Source organism: Chelonoidis abingdonii, chromosome 24 (genome assembly GCF_003597395.2).
Source record: "Chelonoidis abingdonii isolate Lonesome George chromosome 24, CheloAbing_2.0, whole genome shotgun sequence".
Classification (NCBI taxonomy): Eukaryota; Metazoa; Chordata; order Testudines; family Testudinidae; genus Chelonoidis; species Chelonoidis abingdonii.
The window spans coordinates 13,731,839-13,748,589 of NC_133792.1; the positions used below are offsets into that span (position 1 = coordinate 13,731,839).

At 44.0% G+C, this 16,751-nt stretch overlaps 2 protein-coding genes across 19 annotated transcripts in view; one reads left to right on the forward strand and one right to left on the reverse strand.

The window, feature by feature from the left end:
• Window positions 1-16,751, reverse strand: part of KYAT1 (kynurenine aminotransferase 1) — a 92,634-nt gene that overhangs the window by 14,430 nt on the left and 61,453 nt on the right. Inside the window, exons 1-4 of one of the 15 annotated variants that reach the window (XM_075060641.1) lie at window positions 8,606-8,815; window positions 7,323-7,373; window positions 6,512-6,663; window positions 2,411-2,533 (exon numbers count right to left, since the gene is read on the reverse strand). The exons of 2 other annotated variants lie outside the window; for them this stretch is intronic. In XM_075060641.1, coding sequence (XP_074916742.1) covers window positions 2,411-2,494 — 84 coding nt within the window. In that variant the 5' untranslated portion in view covers window positions 2,495-2,533; window positions 6,512-6,663; window positions 7,323-7,373; window positions 8,606-8,815. 12 more of the 15 variants (XM_075060640.1, XM_032797825.2, XM_032797824.2 and 9 more) reach the window with 12 other exon arrangements.
• Window positions 7,980-16,751, forward strand: part of LRRC8A (leucine rich repeat containing 8 VRAC subunit A) — a 30,557-nt gene continuing 21,785 nt past the window's right edge. For 3 of the 4 annotated variants that reach the window (XM_032797818.2, XM_032797816.2, XM_032797815.2), the window contains exons 1-2: window positions 7,980-8,143; window positions 12,213-12,338. The gene's annotated coding sequence lies outside the window, so the exon portion shown is untranslated. The remainder of the gene's footprint in view (window positions 8,144-12,212; window positions 12,339-16,751) is intronic. The other variant, XM_032797819.2, reaches the window with a different exon arrangement.

Consider the following 16,751-nt stretch of genomic DNA (forward strand, 5'->3'; position numbering starts at 1 on the left):
GATGACTCTGCCTCTGGCGGGAGCGCTGGGCTCAGCATGTATTGTGCATAATGCATTATAATGAACTCTGAGCTCTTCTATAGCTGCTAACGCACAGTGCCCTGGGTACTACAGACTCACCAGCTGCCTGCATCCCTTTGTGAGATTAAATGACCTAGGACAGGGTTGGGCAAACTTTTTGGCTAGGGCCATATCTGGGTATGGAAATTGTTGCTCACAAAATTGGGGGTTAGGATGTGGGAGGGGGTGAGGGGTACAGCTGGGGTGTGGGCTCTGAGGTGGGGCCAGAAATGAGGAGTTCAGGGTGCAGGAGGGGGCTCCGGGCTGGGGAAAGGGGTTGGGTTGAAGGGTGGGCAGTGAGGGCTCTGGCTGGCGGTACAGGCTCTGAGGTGGGGCTTGGGATAAGGGGTTGGGGATGCAGGAGGGTGCTCCAGGCTGGACTGAGGGGTGGAGGGCCTGGGGCAGAGGGTTGAGGCGTGGGACGGGGAGTCAGGGATGCAGGCTCCGGGTGGCGCTTACCTGAAGCGGCTCTCGGAAGCAACAGCATGTCCGCCATCCAGCTCCTACACGGAGGCATGGTCAGGTGGCACTGCATACTGCCCCATCCGCAGGTGCCGCCCCCACAGCTCCTATTGGTCGTGGTTCCCAGACAATGGGAGCTGCGGGCATGGTGCTGCCATCTACAGACACCACCAACAAGTGACAAGGGCAGCATGCTGAGCTCCCGGCTGCCCCTACATGTATGAGCCAGAGGGGGTACATGCCCCTGCTTCTGGAAGCCGTGTGGAGTGGGGCAAGCCCCTGACCCTGCTCCCATGCAGGAGTTTGAGGGCTGGATTAAAACATCTGGAGGGCCAGATGCAGCCCCCGGGCTGTAGTTTGCCCATCCCTGGCCTAGAAGAAGACCAATTAAAGGCTTAGAACCTCTCCTGTACGTTTGTTTTTAGCTCTTTTTGGACCAGCTCATGAACGGAGAGTTGGTGATATGGAGCCTGTTGCTGTTTCTAGTGGGAATAAAGGGAGAAGGGGCTAATAGAGGATACTGATAACCCCGTAAGTAAGAGTAAGTTTAAGATTAAACATTAACAGTGCTAGTGTTCTGTTCTGTTTCACTCATTTGCAAGATAAAGTTCTTGGTGGAACTGCAGGCACTTGGCCAAGATTCAGAACATACTGCTTCATCATCAAGGAAAAGTGATCAGCAATCAGTAGGAATACATTACCTTGAAGTAAGAAACTCCAAGTCTCAGAAATCCCCTCCAAGCTCCCTAAGCTTTTGAAGGAAGATAAGAAGCCCTCCCCACAACTGTTCACTATACTGACTTCCTCTTTTCCCAGACCCAGTTTAGAACAGCCATTCCCCCAAAACTGCAGAACAGAGACCTCTTCACTTCAGCACAGCCCCCACTAGGCTGAAGGCTTGTCTGGAACTTCACTATTACTGGCCACCACTTTTGGAGGCAGCATGGAGAGAGAATTGCTCAGCTCACCTATCGGCCTCTGAAGTTATGCATTTGGAGGGAGGAGTGGGTATCACTTTTCAACAGCACTCAGAACTCCCTCAATTCCCAAATGAAATAACCTATTTCCTTAGCTGCAGTTGAGGTGAACTGGGGGGAATGCACAGGAATGGCAGTCAGGAGATCTGGATTCTATTCCCAACTCTGCCACAGATCACAGTGAGATCTTTAGCAAGTGACTTCACTGCTCTGTGCCTCAGTATTCCTGCATAACAACACTTCCCTACCAGAGGGGTGTTGATATTTGTAAAGAGCTTGGAGATCCTTTAATGGTGCAAAGAAGTGCTAAGTATCATCATCTCTGCGAGAAGAGGATAACCTTCTTGACAGATGCACAGAGACATCAAGGATTCATTCCAAATTAGAAGTCCTGACCTCATGCTCATTAGACCAGTGACACTCAGACCTCAGTGGTTCAGGAACAAATTAGTGATCGATATTACCCAAAAGAGCCACAGTAGTGTGACTTCATTGTTTAATTTACATAGCATTATATATATATATATAATTCTCATGGCAATAAGTTAAAAGTTATCAACTTGCACTAAGTTAATAACATGGTAAAAGCATCCTAACTGGTTAATAATTAAATCACACAGTCATGTCATGTGCTGCAAAGAGCCACAGGAAACACATTAAAGAGACACTTGCAGCTTCTGAGCCTCTGTCTGAGTATCATCACATGTAAAAGGAACACATAAAACTAGTTGGCAGAGAAGAGTTTGCATCAGTTATTTTTGTGATGCCACATCTGCCACTGCTGTTGATGCCAGTGTTCACCAGGAGACTGAGCTTTGTGGTACAGGCTTGATGGGGCTGTAGATCTGTTGAAGGCACCAGCTAGGCATTGGGCTAAAACCCAGAGAAATGCAGTGCTGGGTGTTCAATACCTTGCTGAAGTACCAGCTAAATCCAGCACGGTTCTTCCTTCTCAGAAAGTACTGACCCAGAGACAGTCCAGACCTCCTGAGCATGCCACTCCAGCCACTGACTCCAGTCCTAGAGAGATAAACCTGCATTTCCACCAAGACAGAAAACAAAGGGATGAGATCATCACTTCCATCACTGCAGATACAAAGCAAGGACTCCATCTAACTATGGAAACATGCCCAGGTCTCTCATTTAGGGCTAGAGCTTTAGTTATTCTAAATTCAGATGAAGTCTCTTGTGTGTGCACTGGCTGATTCAAAGGTCCTGGGTGTGTGTATGTTTGGAGTGCAGCGGGGGAGGGGTGTTGCATTTGCAGGGTGGAAGGGAGCAGGCAGGAATGAGATGCTTGATGCTTCTTCACTTTACAGTTTAAAGACAAATACAAGACTGCATTCTGGTTCTATGACACATGCAAAGCCAGGATCACACAGTAAAGCTCAGCCACTTCCTCCTCTCCTCTTTTTCCCACCAATCCTAGGTTCTCACCAGTTCTTGATGCTTTTTCCTCTACTTCAACCATCCTTTTCTCTTCATTCCTACTAGTTAAGGACAAAATCATGGCTGTAGCCCTACCATTTCTGAGAAACCTCCATCACCCCAGCTGTCACAGCTCTTATCTATTCAATTCCAACTTCTATCCCATTTAATAGGAAATCTGCTTCCTGCTCCAGTGGTTTCAATATTTAGATTCAACTCAAAACTGCAAACAAATTAATTTACATTTCTGATGTTCCTTTATGTCAGATCTCCCCTTCTGTTGTATGGCATTGTCCTAAGTGTATGATTCTGACAGAACTAATATAATCTTAGCCGGCTCACTGGTTTGGCAAATTAATTTAAGTCCAGTCCAAATAAAATGGGTTGCTCTGTTCAGAAAATACAAGTTCATTTATACTGATACAATGCAGGTTAATTCACACAGCTCTTAAACAATGCACTAAACTGGGGAGTGGAAGCTGAGGAATTAACCTGAAATTACAAATAGAACCATTTTCTGTCCTAAATACAGGACAGGAATCTCCGTTACTTTCCCACCTTATGTTATCACTGACACAACTGCAAGGTGGGTGTAGATTGCTATCAAATAAGAACAGTAGCATTGTATACTCACTTCGCACAAGAGATTCAGGCCCACAATGTTGTATAGCATTGCTGGAGACTGTTAAATAGCTGTTTTATTCCTCTGTAGAGAATGTTTGGATTTCGGGGGGGGGCAGGGGGTGAAAGAGAGAGACATCTAATATATAGATGAACTATATATTAGACATTATCATTAAGTTCCTACACCTTCAGCTGATGTAAGCTGGTCTAATGTCATGGTAATAAATGGAGCTCCGCAGTTGTGGCCCAAGATGTGTCTCCAGTCTCTGCACTCTCCCTTCCTGTCACAGATGGCATGCAAAGAGTTAAAGATATCATTGAGGATACACTTCTTTCAAGTTAGTACAGGTCTGGGTTGCTGAAATCAGGGTGGGGAAAGATTCAGAGAACTGGGCTACAATTCTGCCTCCCAATATCGTCACAATTCTGAGGCTCTCCAGTAACCTACTCCATGCTTAGAAAGTGAAAAAGGAGGAGAGGGAAATGATATTTAGATGGGTAAAGACTCAAGAATTCCCCTCTAATTTAGGCATATTTTTCAACCAGAGAGTCAGCTCAGCTCCCAAAGGAGAATGAATCAGGAAGAGGACTCCTCTATCATAGTGGGGCAGTGCAAATCTGATCTGGGGAGCTGCACACAAAGGGGTTATGTTACAGCAGCCCAGAGCCTGATAAGGTCACCCCCAGAAAGAGGTCATTTCATATTGCTTCTAGTAGTAAACATGGTCTCCTTTGACCTTCTGTTTCTTGTGCTCCTTCGTTGCACCAGTGAATCAGCAAAAAGTAAAAAATAGCACTGGTAGTGACTCCTGCTCTAAAAATAACCCAGTATGAGGGACTCAGTCCCCATGATCTCCTATTCCCTGAGAAGCAGCAGGGAGGTAAACGTTTGTACTGAAGAAGGAAACAGGGAGATGCAGCCAACACATATAGACTGATAGTCTGATACAAAGCAGCTCTTAGAATGGGAAAGGTAAATCCACTTACTCCAGTCTTACTCTGCACAGTTCAGCACAAGAGCACAATTCCCCTAGTCTTCCTTCATTCTCATTCTACACCCTCCACCCCTCTTTGTGATTTGCTTCAGCTGCTCTTGTGACTTCCTGGGAGGAGCTGAGCTCTGGAGAGCTGGCGGGAAAGGCTGCAGAAGCAGAGGCAAGAATTAAGTGGGGGAAATCTTTCAGGGGCAAAGAGATCCGAGGGAACATTTCAAAAGTGCCAATGTGGCTTAGAAGCCAAAGTCTCATTTTCCAAAGTGATTAGCAGCCTTGGGCTGTTAATTGCCTAAGTGCTTGTCCGTCTGCACAGCGAAAATTTCCTGGCATAGCTATCCTGTAATAATTATTCTGTTATAGTTATACCAGTATAAGTTCCTGGGTGCACACACTCTATGCCCGAATAAAAGTCATTGTACTCCAGAATACTCTGCTTTATAAGTGGGCCCTCCAAGAAGACATGCAGGAAGGAAGACAATATTCAGCATTCCAGGAGTTTGTCAGGTTAAAAAAAAACAAAAAAAAACAAATAAGCAAAATTAGAAAAACAACAACATATTTTCAGGGCTTCATCATAAAGAAACAAAGAGGACACAAACAATTTTACGTCATAATGTCATATTTTAACAAGGTATAAATATAAATACCAATTAACTAGCTAGTGTATCTGTGGACCGCTGCCTTCTACTGGATAGAATAATAACTACTCAAATGCATGTCCTAGCACCCATAAAGCTAACTGCTAGTGCAGCACAGTGACAAATGTAAAGCTCCTATAAAGCTACAGATTGGTTATATTTTATTATGGAAATAATAGCTGGCATCAAACAGTTAATGTCTGCTACTCTCACACTCCTAACCACTCCAAATTGCATCTTTTGCACTAATAAGATTATAATGAATGCCTTTCACCTTTCCATTATGTTTTTTTTTTTTATTATGAGGCTGGTCAATATTCTAAAATGAGTCATCCTAGTTAAAATAAACCTCAGTGAATCAAGTACTTTGCCTCGAATCCTGCTTTTACTGATGCCACAAAATTACCACGGGACATAACTGCAATTCAGCAACGATGTTACTATTCAGGGCACAGTACAACAAATGTTACACTACCAAATGGCCTTACAGAGGTGAGCTATTGTAATGGAAATATAATGGGGTTTTAGAAATGTTCCATTTTGTAAATGGATGTGGATTAGTCTTTATATGGTCCAGAGGGAAAAGCTATAGAATCTACATCTTAAATTAATTCCTCCTTATTATTGCAAACTCTTTTTAAAAACACTCATTTTACCAACTTTGTATTTTTAAACCCATTTATATGACAATACCAACTAGTGTTACTCTAGCTAACAGTAACTGACACTCACATACACTGTTGTATGCAGTGTTGTTGAAGCTGTATTGTTCCCAGGATATTAGAGAGACAAGGTGGGTGAGATAATATCTTTTATTGGACCAACTTCTGTTGGTAAGAGAGACAAACTTCTGAGATGAAGAAGAGTTCTGTGTAAGCTCAAAAGCTGGTCTCTCTCACCATTAGAAGTTGGTCCAATAAAAGATATTGCCTCACGCACCTTGTGTCACACATATATACATCTATTTTATTAATGATCATGTTGCATGCAACGGTTTATCTCACTTGGGAGTCTCTGGCCCTGATTATTCACTCCCCTGCACTTTATGCCGTTATTTGCACCAGTGCAAAGTGGGTGTAAAATGCTACCAGGTCAGAATGGTAGTGATTTGTCATTCACTTTGTGCTGGTGCAAATGAGTGTACATGGTGGAAGTCAGTAGCTAATCAGGCCCAGAGAGTGTACCATACTTTCCCAAGTTAGCCAAGCCATTGCCTAAAGCATGACCACTAATAAAAGAGATGCAGTTAGTTTTAGACATCTAACAGTTTGCTAAGAAATGGGCTGATAAAGAATAAAAAAAAAAATTGTGCTATAAGAAATATTACCCTATGAGAATTCAAAATAAATAAATGTTTGCCTCCACTGATGATCTATCTGCACTTCGGATTTCGTCTGGAGCTCATGAAGGAACCAAGGCTGCGTCCACTGATGAAAATTGCAAAACTTCCATTGACTTCAAAGGGAGCAGAACCTATCCCTAAATCAAAACCAATGAAGAACAGATTTATTAAGAAGCTGTTAGGTCTCATAATAGGAACTATGCAGCATCCTCACATCTACCAGTTTGAGGAGGACGCAAGACAAAATCAGCCAGGTAAACAGGTTACTCTTCAGGGTAGGATCTGTTTCCTTGTGTCGTACACAGCACTGAGCATGCTGTGAGCACTTAACAAACAAACAAAATAAATAAATCATAATAATACAACTACATCTGTGTTTTGTATGGTATTTGCACTCTGTGAGCTCCTCCTTAATGTCACATAAATCACAGAAGAGTGAACAAAACTCTGAGGTTGTTCTTGGGTCCTCCTGTCTTTGATTCCTACTCTTCCTCTTTGAAAGATGACGAGTTAAACTGGCATATTCTATCAGTCACTGGGCACCATCCCCATTTATCAGACATACATGCTTTAACCTGATTTGCTTATACTTAGAATTAAATTAAATCATTGTAACAAATCAGATTATGACTAGATAGTAACATTTAATATTGATATAGTGCTTTTTAATCATAAAATACTTTACAAATTATAGGGCCACAATCATCCTTGGTGGGACATTGCAGAAGTCAGTGTCATCCCTGGCATCACTGCTCTGAAGTCAAGAGGGTAACACCAACAATCAATTTGTTCTTACCTGTATACAGCACCAGTGAAACAGAGCCACTTCTAGGAAGAAGGGCAGCAGCTGGCATACAGAAGAGGAAATATTTCAGCCAAGGGTGTTTCTGCAAACCTGGTTCTTCTGAAAGCTGTCCTGGGATCCATTTAGATCACAACCTTGATTCTCTCAACTTTATCTCAAATACTTGCACAGGGTGAGCCATAGGATACCTGGTTCATCCACCTTGGAAGGGCTGAGTTGGCCTAGCAGGATTTGAAACCATGACCTTTGAACCCTGAGCCCCCTCCCTTATAGGCCTCCAGTGACCCACACAACCCAGTCCTTTTGGCCCTACAAATATTCCCTGTTGCACTTACTGAGAGTGCAGCCCAAGGACACTCAGACTCTTTGGCTAACCCCTGGGGAAAGTGGAGCCACCATTGGGACTACCTGGATTTCTTCAATTCACTGGGGTGATTTCTAAAAAAGGAGTTACTGTCCCTTTAAGCCGCTGAGCTACGCAAACATGGCGCTGCCCCTCACAAAAATGGCTACACCCAAGTCCCTCCGCAGCCAGCAATAGACGCGCCCTCTACAAACATAGCGCCCCTTGCTTAACCAACGCGCCCTGCACAAAGATGGCTGAACAAAGCGAACGCGGCAAGTGCCCCGCATAAAGATGGCGCCGCCCCGTTCATCCTTCCTCCCCCGCCCATAGCTCGTGGAGGGAGCGCTGAAGGCGGCCATGCCAGCTGGGTGAGGTCAGTTCCGGGGCGGAGCAGCCCGAGTGGTGCAGTCAGGGCCAAACAAAAGGAGCCCGAGCAAAGGGGACGAAGTGGGTCAGGCGCTGCCAGGTGGGTGCGGACGGAGGACGAGGGTTTCTAGGGGCTCCCCCGCTCGACAGCGGCTGGGCTCTGCGGCACGCCCCCGGGCTGGGCTCCTCCCTCCCCCCAGAGCATCCCGGAGGGGAGACAAGCTCCTGGGGAGAGGGGTAAGGGCTGGGGGGCTGGCAGGGAGCGGGGTTAAGGGTGGGGAGAGGAATGGAGGTGAGAAAATGGGAGGAGGTGGAAGGGACAGTCAGGGAGGAAGGGAAACTGAGGCAAGGGAAAGGAGTGACCTGAAGGTGGGGTCGGGACCCTGGGGGTAGGAGAAGAAGGGGTCCTGGGGGGAGGGGTGATTTATTTGGGCTACAGTTTACAGAGTCCCCCTCACCTCTGGGTTTGACTTCAGGCTGTTCTTTAGGACCCGGTTGCTGTGCAAATATTCTCCGGCTTACTGGGCACTCCTGGGAAATCTCACCCCGAAGCTGTCCCTACCTGGAAACCGGCGCTGCTAGCTGTTGATGATCTTGTGGTGGTTGTAGTTGTCACTGACACGCCCTCCCGTTATATGCTGTAGAGTTGTGGGTGGGGCAGTGGACACCGGTACAGTCAGGGGCATCTAGGGCCATGTGCGGATCTCAGTGAGTCAGTGCAATGATCTTTGATCTGTTTAGGGGTGGGAGAGAGATGGGAAGGAGCAGGAACCTGCCTGAAAAATGTTAAAATACATGGATGGGTCCTTGAACTAGAAAAGGTGGCAAAATATGTGGTGTGGCTAAATTCCATTAAATTATAGCTGAGGTCATGACTGTTGGGATTAGATGGAAAATTGCTGACTAATCAAATTAATTTTTGTTTCCCCCTTGTTTATATGGTTTCTATGTCAGGCTTTTGTGAAATCTACAGCTTTGTGGGTATTGTTAACTTGGAAAAGGGAAGTGAAATAACTGGGAAAATCTGTTAGTATTTATAGAGTTAAGCAAATGAGACTTCAAATACATATATAGGTGGCTATTAGTCTTAATATTTAGCTTGGGCTTTGAAAGATCTCTTGGTGAGGGAAGGAAATCTGTTCTCCACATCTTTCTTGGCAATATTGGCATCAAGAGGTTCACTGTATTGCTTTTCCAGCCTGCTTTGTAGAGAACAGCTCTCAGAATTGGAGGGTGGGAGGGGGGTGTTGCTATCACTCACTCACGCCCGTCACCCCAGTCGGGGTATGGGCCGCCAACCACAGATCTCCAGAGTCTTCGATCCTGTAGCTTATAATAAGCAGATTACGAGGCTGTGTGAACCGCGCATCATGTGTACTCAAATCAGAGCGCTCAGTGACAATAACAAGGTGCCCTGTTGCTGCATCTGCCAACTATGCTGGGGTCATGCTACTCTTTTGTGGGAGGAGGTGATCTAAATGAAGGTCAGTAAAACACTAAAAATTTTTGAGGTAGCCAGTCACAGCGGAAATTGGGAAGCTTTAAGAAATGCAAGAAACTATGGGGTGCAGACTTTGGAGAGGTCCTTCTAATTATTTTGTAGGAGCAACCACATTCCTGGTCTACACGAGCATTAAAATAACATATTATAGATACATGATTTTACTTTATGTGAATTGGGATCAGGGAATGCATTGTTGGATTATCTTTTAAATAACATGTATTTTTCCAAATATGACAAAATACCAGATTCATCATAATGCACAGAATGAAGAAAAATTATTAGCCGGGAGGGAGGGAGGGGAAGCAACATAGCTAATGCAGACCCTGAAGATAATCCTAGACCTCTGAAAAGGGACAGCCATATCACCAAGTCAGGCATCCAATGTTAGGTGGGGATCAACTTTTCCATTTTTTGCAGGCTTAATTTTTTAGGAACCAAAGCTGCACTTTGGAACCATGCTGCCTTGTTACAAATAAAGACCAGGCATCAGGAATATATCGAAGAATTAAACTTAATGGGGAGGGCTCCAATTTAGTGTCCAATATAAATTGATCCTTTGACCTATCTCATATCAAGAATTTCTAATATGGGGCATTCCCAAAACACACAAACTAAAGTAGCACCAAGGGAATTACATTTCCAACAGCATTTGAGGCCCATTACTATTAACCTATGGGGGGACCAGCATATTTGAAAAAGTGTCCTCTTGTGAATAAGATATAGTCTTAGGTGTATAGTTGCTTTTTTAACATTAGATACGATTGTAGTCCATTGGATCAGAGAGTTTTGTATCAAAAATCTCTGTTCTAGGCAACTCTGAAATTATCAATCTTTGACTGAACTTTTTGGGCTAGACAGTTGTAAAAGGATACCGCTGGCCAAATAAATCCAGGAAGTTTCCTCCACGTAATAAAAGTTCTGGAGCTCCCAATGCATCCAGCCCAAATAAATTTGTAAATAGATCCAATTAAATTGTTTCTAGCTCTGAAGCAGGGCAAGCAAAATTGTTGCTGAAGACCTACAAATGGTTTAAATTTATTGCTGTCAATTAGCTGCATCTCAGTTATCATTCCTCGCTCCATCCAGTGCCTCCACATCAAGGTTTTGCCATCAGCTAAGCATAGCACTGCTCTGTAGGACCATTTTACCATGAATGGAAGCAGAACTTTCTAGCCAGGTTTGACCAAGCTTGCTTCACACCCATTATTGTGGGAACTCTGGAGCCATCAAATTCAATCATACAGTGCCTGAAAAAGAGAGAGGCTATAGTAATTCTCATTTAGTCCGAATCCAAGTTGGGGTCTGTGCAATCATATCTAACAGCCACAAAGATGCCTGGTGGAAAAATTAAATAACTCCAGAGATAGGAGAAGCTCTGATTTGTTTTGAACCAGTCTCGGTTTTCTTAACTGCACCCCAAAGAAATGTTCTGAAAATATTGTTATTGAATTTCTTAAAATAAATGTGAGGAACAGAAATAGGGAGACCCCTCAGGACATAATCCTTGGATTCTTGAGTATCTTCCCCATTTCCTCCTTCAATCTGATTCCTCACCATCCCACCTCTTCCAGTCCTGGATTGTTTGCCCTCTCTTCTTGAGCTGGACATGTTCTGAAATTCTCAGCTCCTTTTCTGCTTTGTCACTGCAGTGATGTGTTGGAGATCAGCTCCTGAAAGCTAAGTCCACCTCCTTGCCTATGGTTTGAGTCCCTGCTGCCCACAAGCAAAAAGAGATAAAAATCTCAAACACTGATTTTTTTGCAAGTGGTGGCAAGTTGCAATCACTGATCCAACTCCCATTTTGGTTGGAGTAATACAAGTATAACCCTCTTTCTAGCTACTCAACTGAAGCAAGTGGATTAGTTACTAAACACTTGTACCTTGAAACTAGGACAGTAAAAAAGTCAGTGAACTCTTCCAAAGATTTGTCCAATAGTGATGTTCAGAGTGGCTTCAAAGTCGGCTGCCTGAAAAGAAGTTTAGCAGGCAGAGGGGTTGATAACAGTGAGACAATCCTGTTAAATAAATAATTGGAGATATACTAATCTCCTGGAACTGGAAGGGACCTTGAAAAGGTCTTTGAGTCCAGCCCCCTGCCTTCACTAGCAGGACCAAGTACTGATTTTTGCCCCAGATCCCTAAGTGGCCCCCTCAAAGATTGAGCTCACAACCCTGGGTTTAGCAGGCCAATGTTCAAACCACTGAGCTATTCCTACCCCCCATATGAGGCCTTAACACTCATAGTTCAGAAATAACCTTGCTAGTTTCATGGTAAAGAGACCTAGAATATTTATAATGAAGAGAACAAAGTCCATGCTGCTGCTAACAGGTTCACCTCTCTCCATCAACTAGACTCAATTAGGTTGTTGGATGCTAGTAAACGTCCCAGATTTTCTTAAACATGTTTGTAATATCTGCTTTTGCTGTTATTATATTCTAATAGAGCTCGGAGAGAATCCTTCCTGATAGCTAGCCAAGTTGCCACCTCCTAAATTTCTACTTGACACTGATCTCCTCAGCGTTTTTAGAGGGTCTCTTCCTGGATCCCTGTGACCACTTAAATACTGACATACCAGATACCCTTTCTCAAGGTCTTGTCAGAGTTAACCTGGGGCCTCTTAGACACTGCTGCTTCCTCTGCTGATAAAACTTTGTTTAATTTCAGGGAAGCTGCTCCCATGGCGCTTGGGGAATGCAGTGTTTCTGTGCTCTGTCAGGATTCGGCACATACAGACATCATCCTCTTCCAGCACAGAGAATTGAAGTGCAGATAGCAGAATCCAGCCACAGGGTAAGGCTACAGTCCAATTCCTAAGTGGGGAGTTAAAGTTATGTGAAATTCCTGGTGGCACCAGTTGAATGTTGACTGTCCAAGTGCAGTTTCAAAATACAAGTGTAGAGATGGGTCACGGCTGGCATGAAACCAAATGAAAATGATGTGTGGGCCAGATGGTGATGGAGAGTAGTAGTGGGTTGATTACAGGCTTGTTACCCATTAGGCACTGCTTGAAGATGGAAGGAGTTAGCTGAATGTCGCAATCAAGTTGTAACTTGAATGGTGCTCCATTCCATAAGTGTCCACCGCCCAGTTATAGGAACCTGAACCTATCCTCCGACTAATGGAGTGGATGTCTGTAAGCAGAAGGGTGTTAAACCACTGTATTACCATACAGGCATCTCTTGGTCCATTCCTGGTAATGCACTCCATGTGAAAGCATGAATTGAGACTTGTATGGTAATGGAATGCTTTCCACTCTGGTGTGAATAGTTCCATGCGGCTTAGCAAGGATACTTTGTGGCCAGTCAAGGAATGTCAGCTATTAGCTCTGAGAGTCCTTGCCTGTCTAGTTCTCTTCACCCACAATAGCATGAGAGAGAATGCAAAATCCTCTGCATATGTTGATCATGTTCTGAGCTGTTAGAGATACTGTGCATATCCTACAAAATTGCATAGTACCTAAGTATCTGATGTTCCACTGACCCTAGTTATCAGAATGGATGTAGCTTCTTTCTGAATAGACCATAAATACCATCCTGGCACTTAAAGTCCTTGGCCCTTATCTTGAACTGTTACCAATAATCTGCATTAAACAGTTGCTTAATTAATCCTGCTAAAGGCTGAGGTTGTGATAACCATATTCTGGATTATGGGCTGTCTAAACCCTTCTAACATTATATTGAGTACTCAGTGTGCTTGATGGACTAAAAATCTGAGAGATGATCCCTTGCCCAGTAAATTACAGTATAGTTCAGATGAATGAATTACTGGGTGGCCAGCATGTCATCCAACCTCCGAGCACTGTACTGCAAAGCATGCTTTCTTTTCAGTGGCTTGTTGGGCTTTGTGGATGGATTTTGTTAAAAGGGGCACTGAATGGAGAGAATTGGTTTGGCACTTGAGGAAGGTGTTCCAAGCATAAATGGTGGACTTGGAAAAGGATATGAAGGGAGCACTGCAGTATATGTAATAAAATTTATAGAACTTGTATACAAGTAGGGTTTTTTTTACCATGGGGCAGATACAGACCACCAGTTCAGCTAGTACCTTAAAGAAGGGGTACCTGGAGGCAGTGTAGTGAGCCTCTTGACTGCATAACATCTCCAAATGAGTCAGTTGAGGTGTAGCACAGGCTCAGTAGGTACAAAATGTTATCAAGTCAGAGTTATGACAGCCTATCTTTATAGGAAGGAGGCAGAGCCTATCAAAAGCTTTTGGGACACTTTTTAAAACTATTTGTGTATAGTTTGTATTGTGACTTGGAATCCAATTGAGTTAGTGAGGCTGTGCAACCCTTCTTAGTTCTTGTTGTTGCTATCAAATTGTTAGAGACTAAAAGCTACTCTACCATGCCCACCCTGTTCTAAAAATAGCACCTATTCCTTACATATTGAGCATCAATGTTCACTGCAAAACTTAACTTTACACATTGCAGGTAGTGCTAGCTGCTTTTCCTCAAGACCCAGGCTCTGTGCACAGCAAGGCATTGATACTGGCCTTGGTTAGGGTGACCAGACACTAAGTGTGGAAAAACTGGGCTGGGGCTGGGGGGTAGTAATAGGAGCCTATACAAGAAAAAGACCCAAAAATCAGGACTGTCCCTATAAAATTGGGACATCTGGTTACCCTAGCCTTGGTAAGAAGTTCTCTTTTACAGTTTTGTCCTCATTGACTTCTGGTATCAGAGGGGTAGCCATGTTAGTCTGGATCTGTAAAAAGCACAAAGTGTCCTGTGGCACCTTATAGACCAATAGAAGTATTGGAGCATAAGCTTTCATGAGTGAATACCCACTTCATCAGACACATGGTTTCTGGGTGATCCATATGGGGCAGCTCAGAACTCTGATAGCTTCTCATTAGTGAGAACAGATTTGTGGTGATCTGAACCTGATGTGTCGATTGCTGGATTTAGAATACTTGAGGAGTCTGTTTTCTAGAACACCCAAATCCTGAATGCAAGACTTGCAGGACAAATAGATGATCATATGATTATTCCTCCCTCTTTTTTTTTCTTTTTTCTTTTTTTGAAAGACTGAGGTTACATATCACAGGATAGCTGGTGTCTTATTTATTTTCCTGCTGCTGCTGTCTGTCCAAGCCTTTCTTGGGTTTATCACTGGTTATCCATCCTGAGTGGATCTCTGGTCATGTTATCTATCAACCAAGAAAATTTTTTTTTTTTGCTTGTTTCCTCCACTTATAGTTTTAGAAAAGCTGTTGCACTCTTGCTTTCTATCTGATTGCATTAATCTCTTCCACAGTTGAACTATGAGATCTGAATAGTCTAATTCAATGACTGCTTGGGGAGAGGCCATCTCAAAGTTTGATACTCGAGGCTTCCTATTCCAATTTAGTGATCCTGTCCTTTACCTAGAAGCAAGTCACAAAGTGCCAGTAAGTCCTCTTCATTCAGTTATTCCTAGTGGTCAGGAAAAGGAGATGTAAGGGCTGTCTAAGTATCTGAACAGAACAAATCACGATTTTGCCTGGTGCATTTGAGCCCGGGTTGACACTACACAAGTCCAAGGTTTCCCTGCCTGCTTCTTGGGTGTATGTTTTATATGGAAGATAGAGATAAAAACTTCGTGAATCTTACTCTGAATTTGTTACATCATGGGGTTTAAATGGAGAGGTTTATATTTAAACTTCTGTGTGGTGGTTGAAAGTCTCAAAGTAATGCAGAGATCACATCTCTGCATAAATGCCCATAGTATCCTGATGGATAAGATGGTTGAAAAATTCCACTGCCCTTTAAGCACTTGTACTCCCCATAGCTAAAAGAAGAAAAGACTAGCTGTAGACAGCCTGCTTCAGTCACTGATTTGTACATTTATAATTCATAAGCTCACACAGTCTAGTGCTTGTCTCTTTGGCTTGCATCATTCTAGTAAGTCATCAGAAGTCACCCTTGTTTGTGCAGCTCTGTGTCATGCTGATGTTAGGATTGTTGCTCCAGTGTGGACTGCACTGATAACACCAAATTCCCTGGCTCACTTCCTTCCAGGATGGGGTGGAATACCACCATAATTCAGGTCATGTGATCAAAGCTCCAATCTGGATTTTCTCTGTTCTGCTGCAGATGTTCTTCCCTGTACTTGTCAGGGCAGGCTTGCTTGTGTGCTGAGTCAACCATGAGTCACATGTTGCTGGAGCAAGAACTTGCTGCCAGTGCTGCCTCTGGCATGTACTGCTGAAACACTTAGGCAAATGCTATTTGTAGCCCTGCTCTCTGGGGCTGGATTGGGACTATGCCTCTCCTCCCCAGGAGTCCTACAGGGAAATTAATATGGAGATATACCTGTCTCATAGAGTTGGAAGGGACCATGAAGGGTCATTGAGTCCAGCCCCCTGCCTTCACTAATAGGACCAAGTATTGATTTTGCCCCAGATCCCTAAGTGGCCCCCTCAAGGATTGAACGCACAACCCTGGGTTTAGCACGCCAGTACTCAAACCACTGAGCTATCCCTCCCGTTTCCTGCCCACCATACCAGGAACTCAGGAATTGCAGAATGTTCCACGCCATCGGTGACTGGCTGCATGAGAATCTACCCACCTGGCTATCAGCAGCTGGACTTCACTTGGCAGTGGGACTCCTGCAAAAAATGCAAACAGTGTGTCAGGAGCCACTGCTTAGTAAGGGCAGTTTATCCCAGTGATTCAGAAATGGTGATTACGTGGCTGGGAAGATGAATGCTGCATTGTAACCTGGCTGGCTTGTGTTGCTGTAGCTAAGGATGTGTCAATCCCACAGTGTAAAACACAAGTAAGAGGGATTAATATAATGCAATTCTGGGCACAAATTTTGCACCTGGTGTCCTCCACAAAGGGAAAACCCAGGACCTTAAAGCAGAAGGCTGATTTGCTGCCTTTGATCTGCACCCTTGAGTTTGAAAATGGAATATCTGTGTTAATGCTTTACACCAGGGGTTCTCAGACTCTTGTACTGGTGACCCCTTTCAGATAGCAAGTCTGAGTTTGAATTAAAAAAATTATAAACACCATTATAAATGCTGGAGCCAAAGCGGGGTTTGGGGTGGAGGCTGACAGCTCATGACCCCCCCCCCCCGATGTAATAACCTTGTGACCACCTGAAGGGGTCCCAATCCCCAGTTTGAGAACCTCTGCTTTACACTTCCTGGCTGTTGGTGTAACACTAACTCTTTGGAATGGAGTTGCTCTAATTCTAAATGCCCAATTTTAAACCT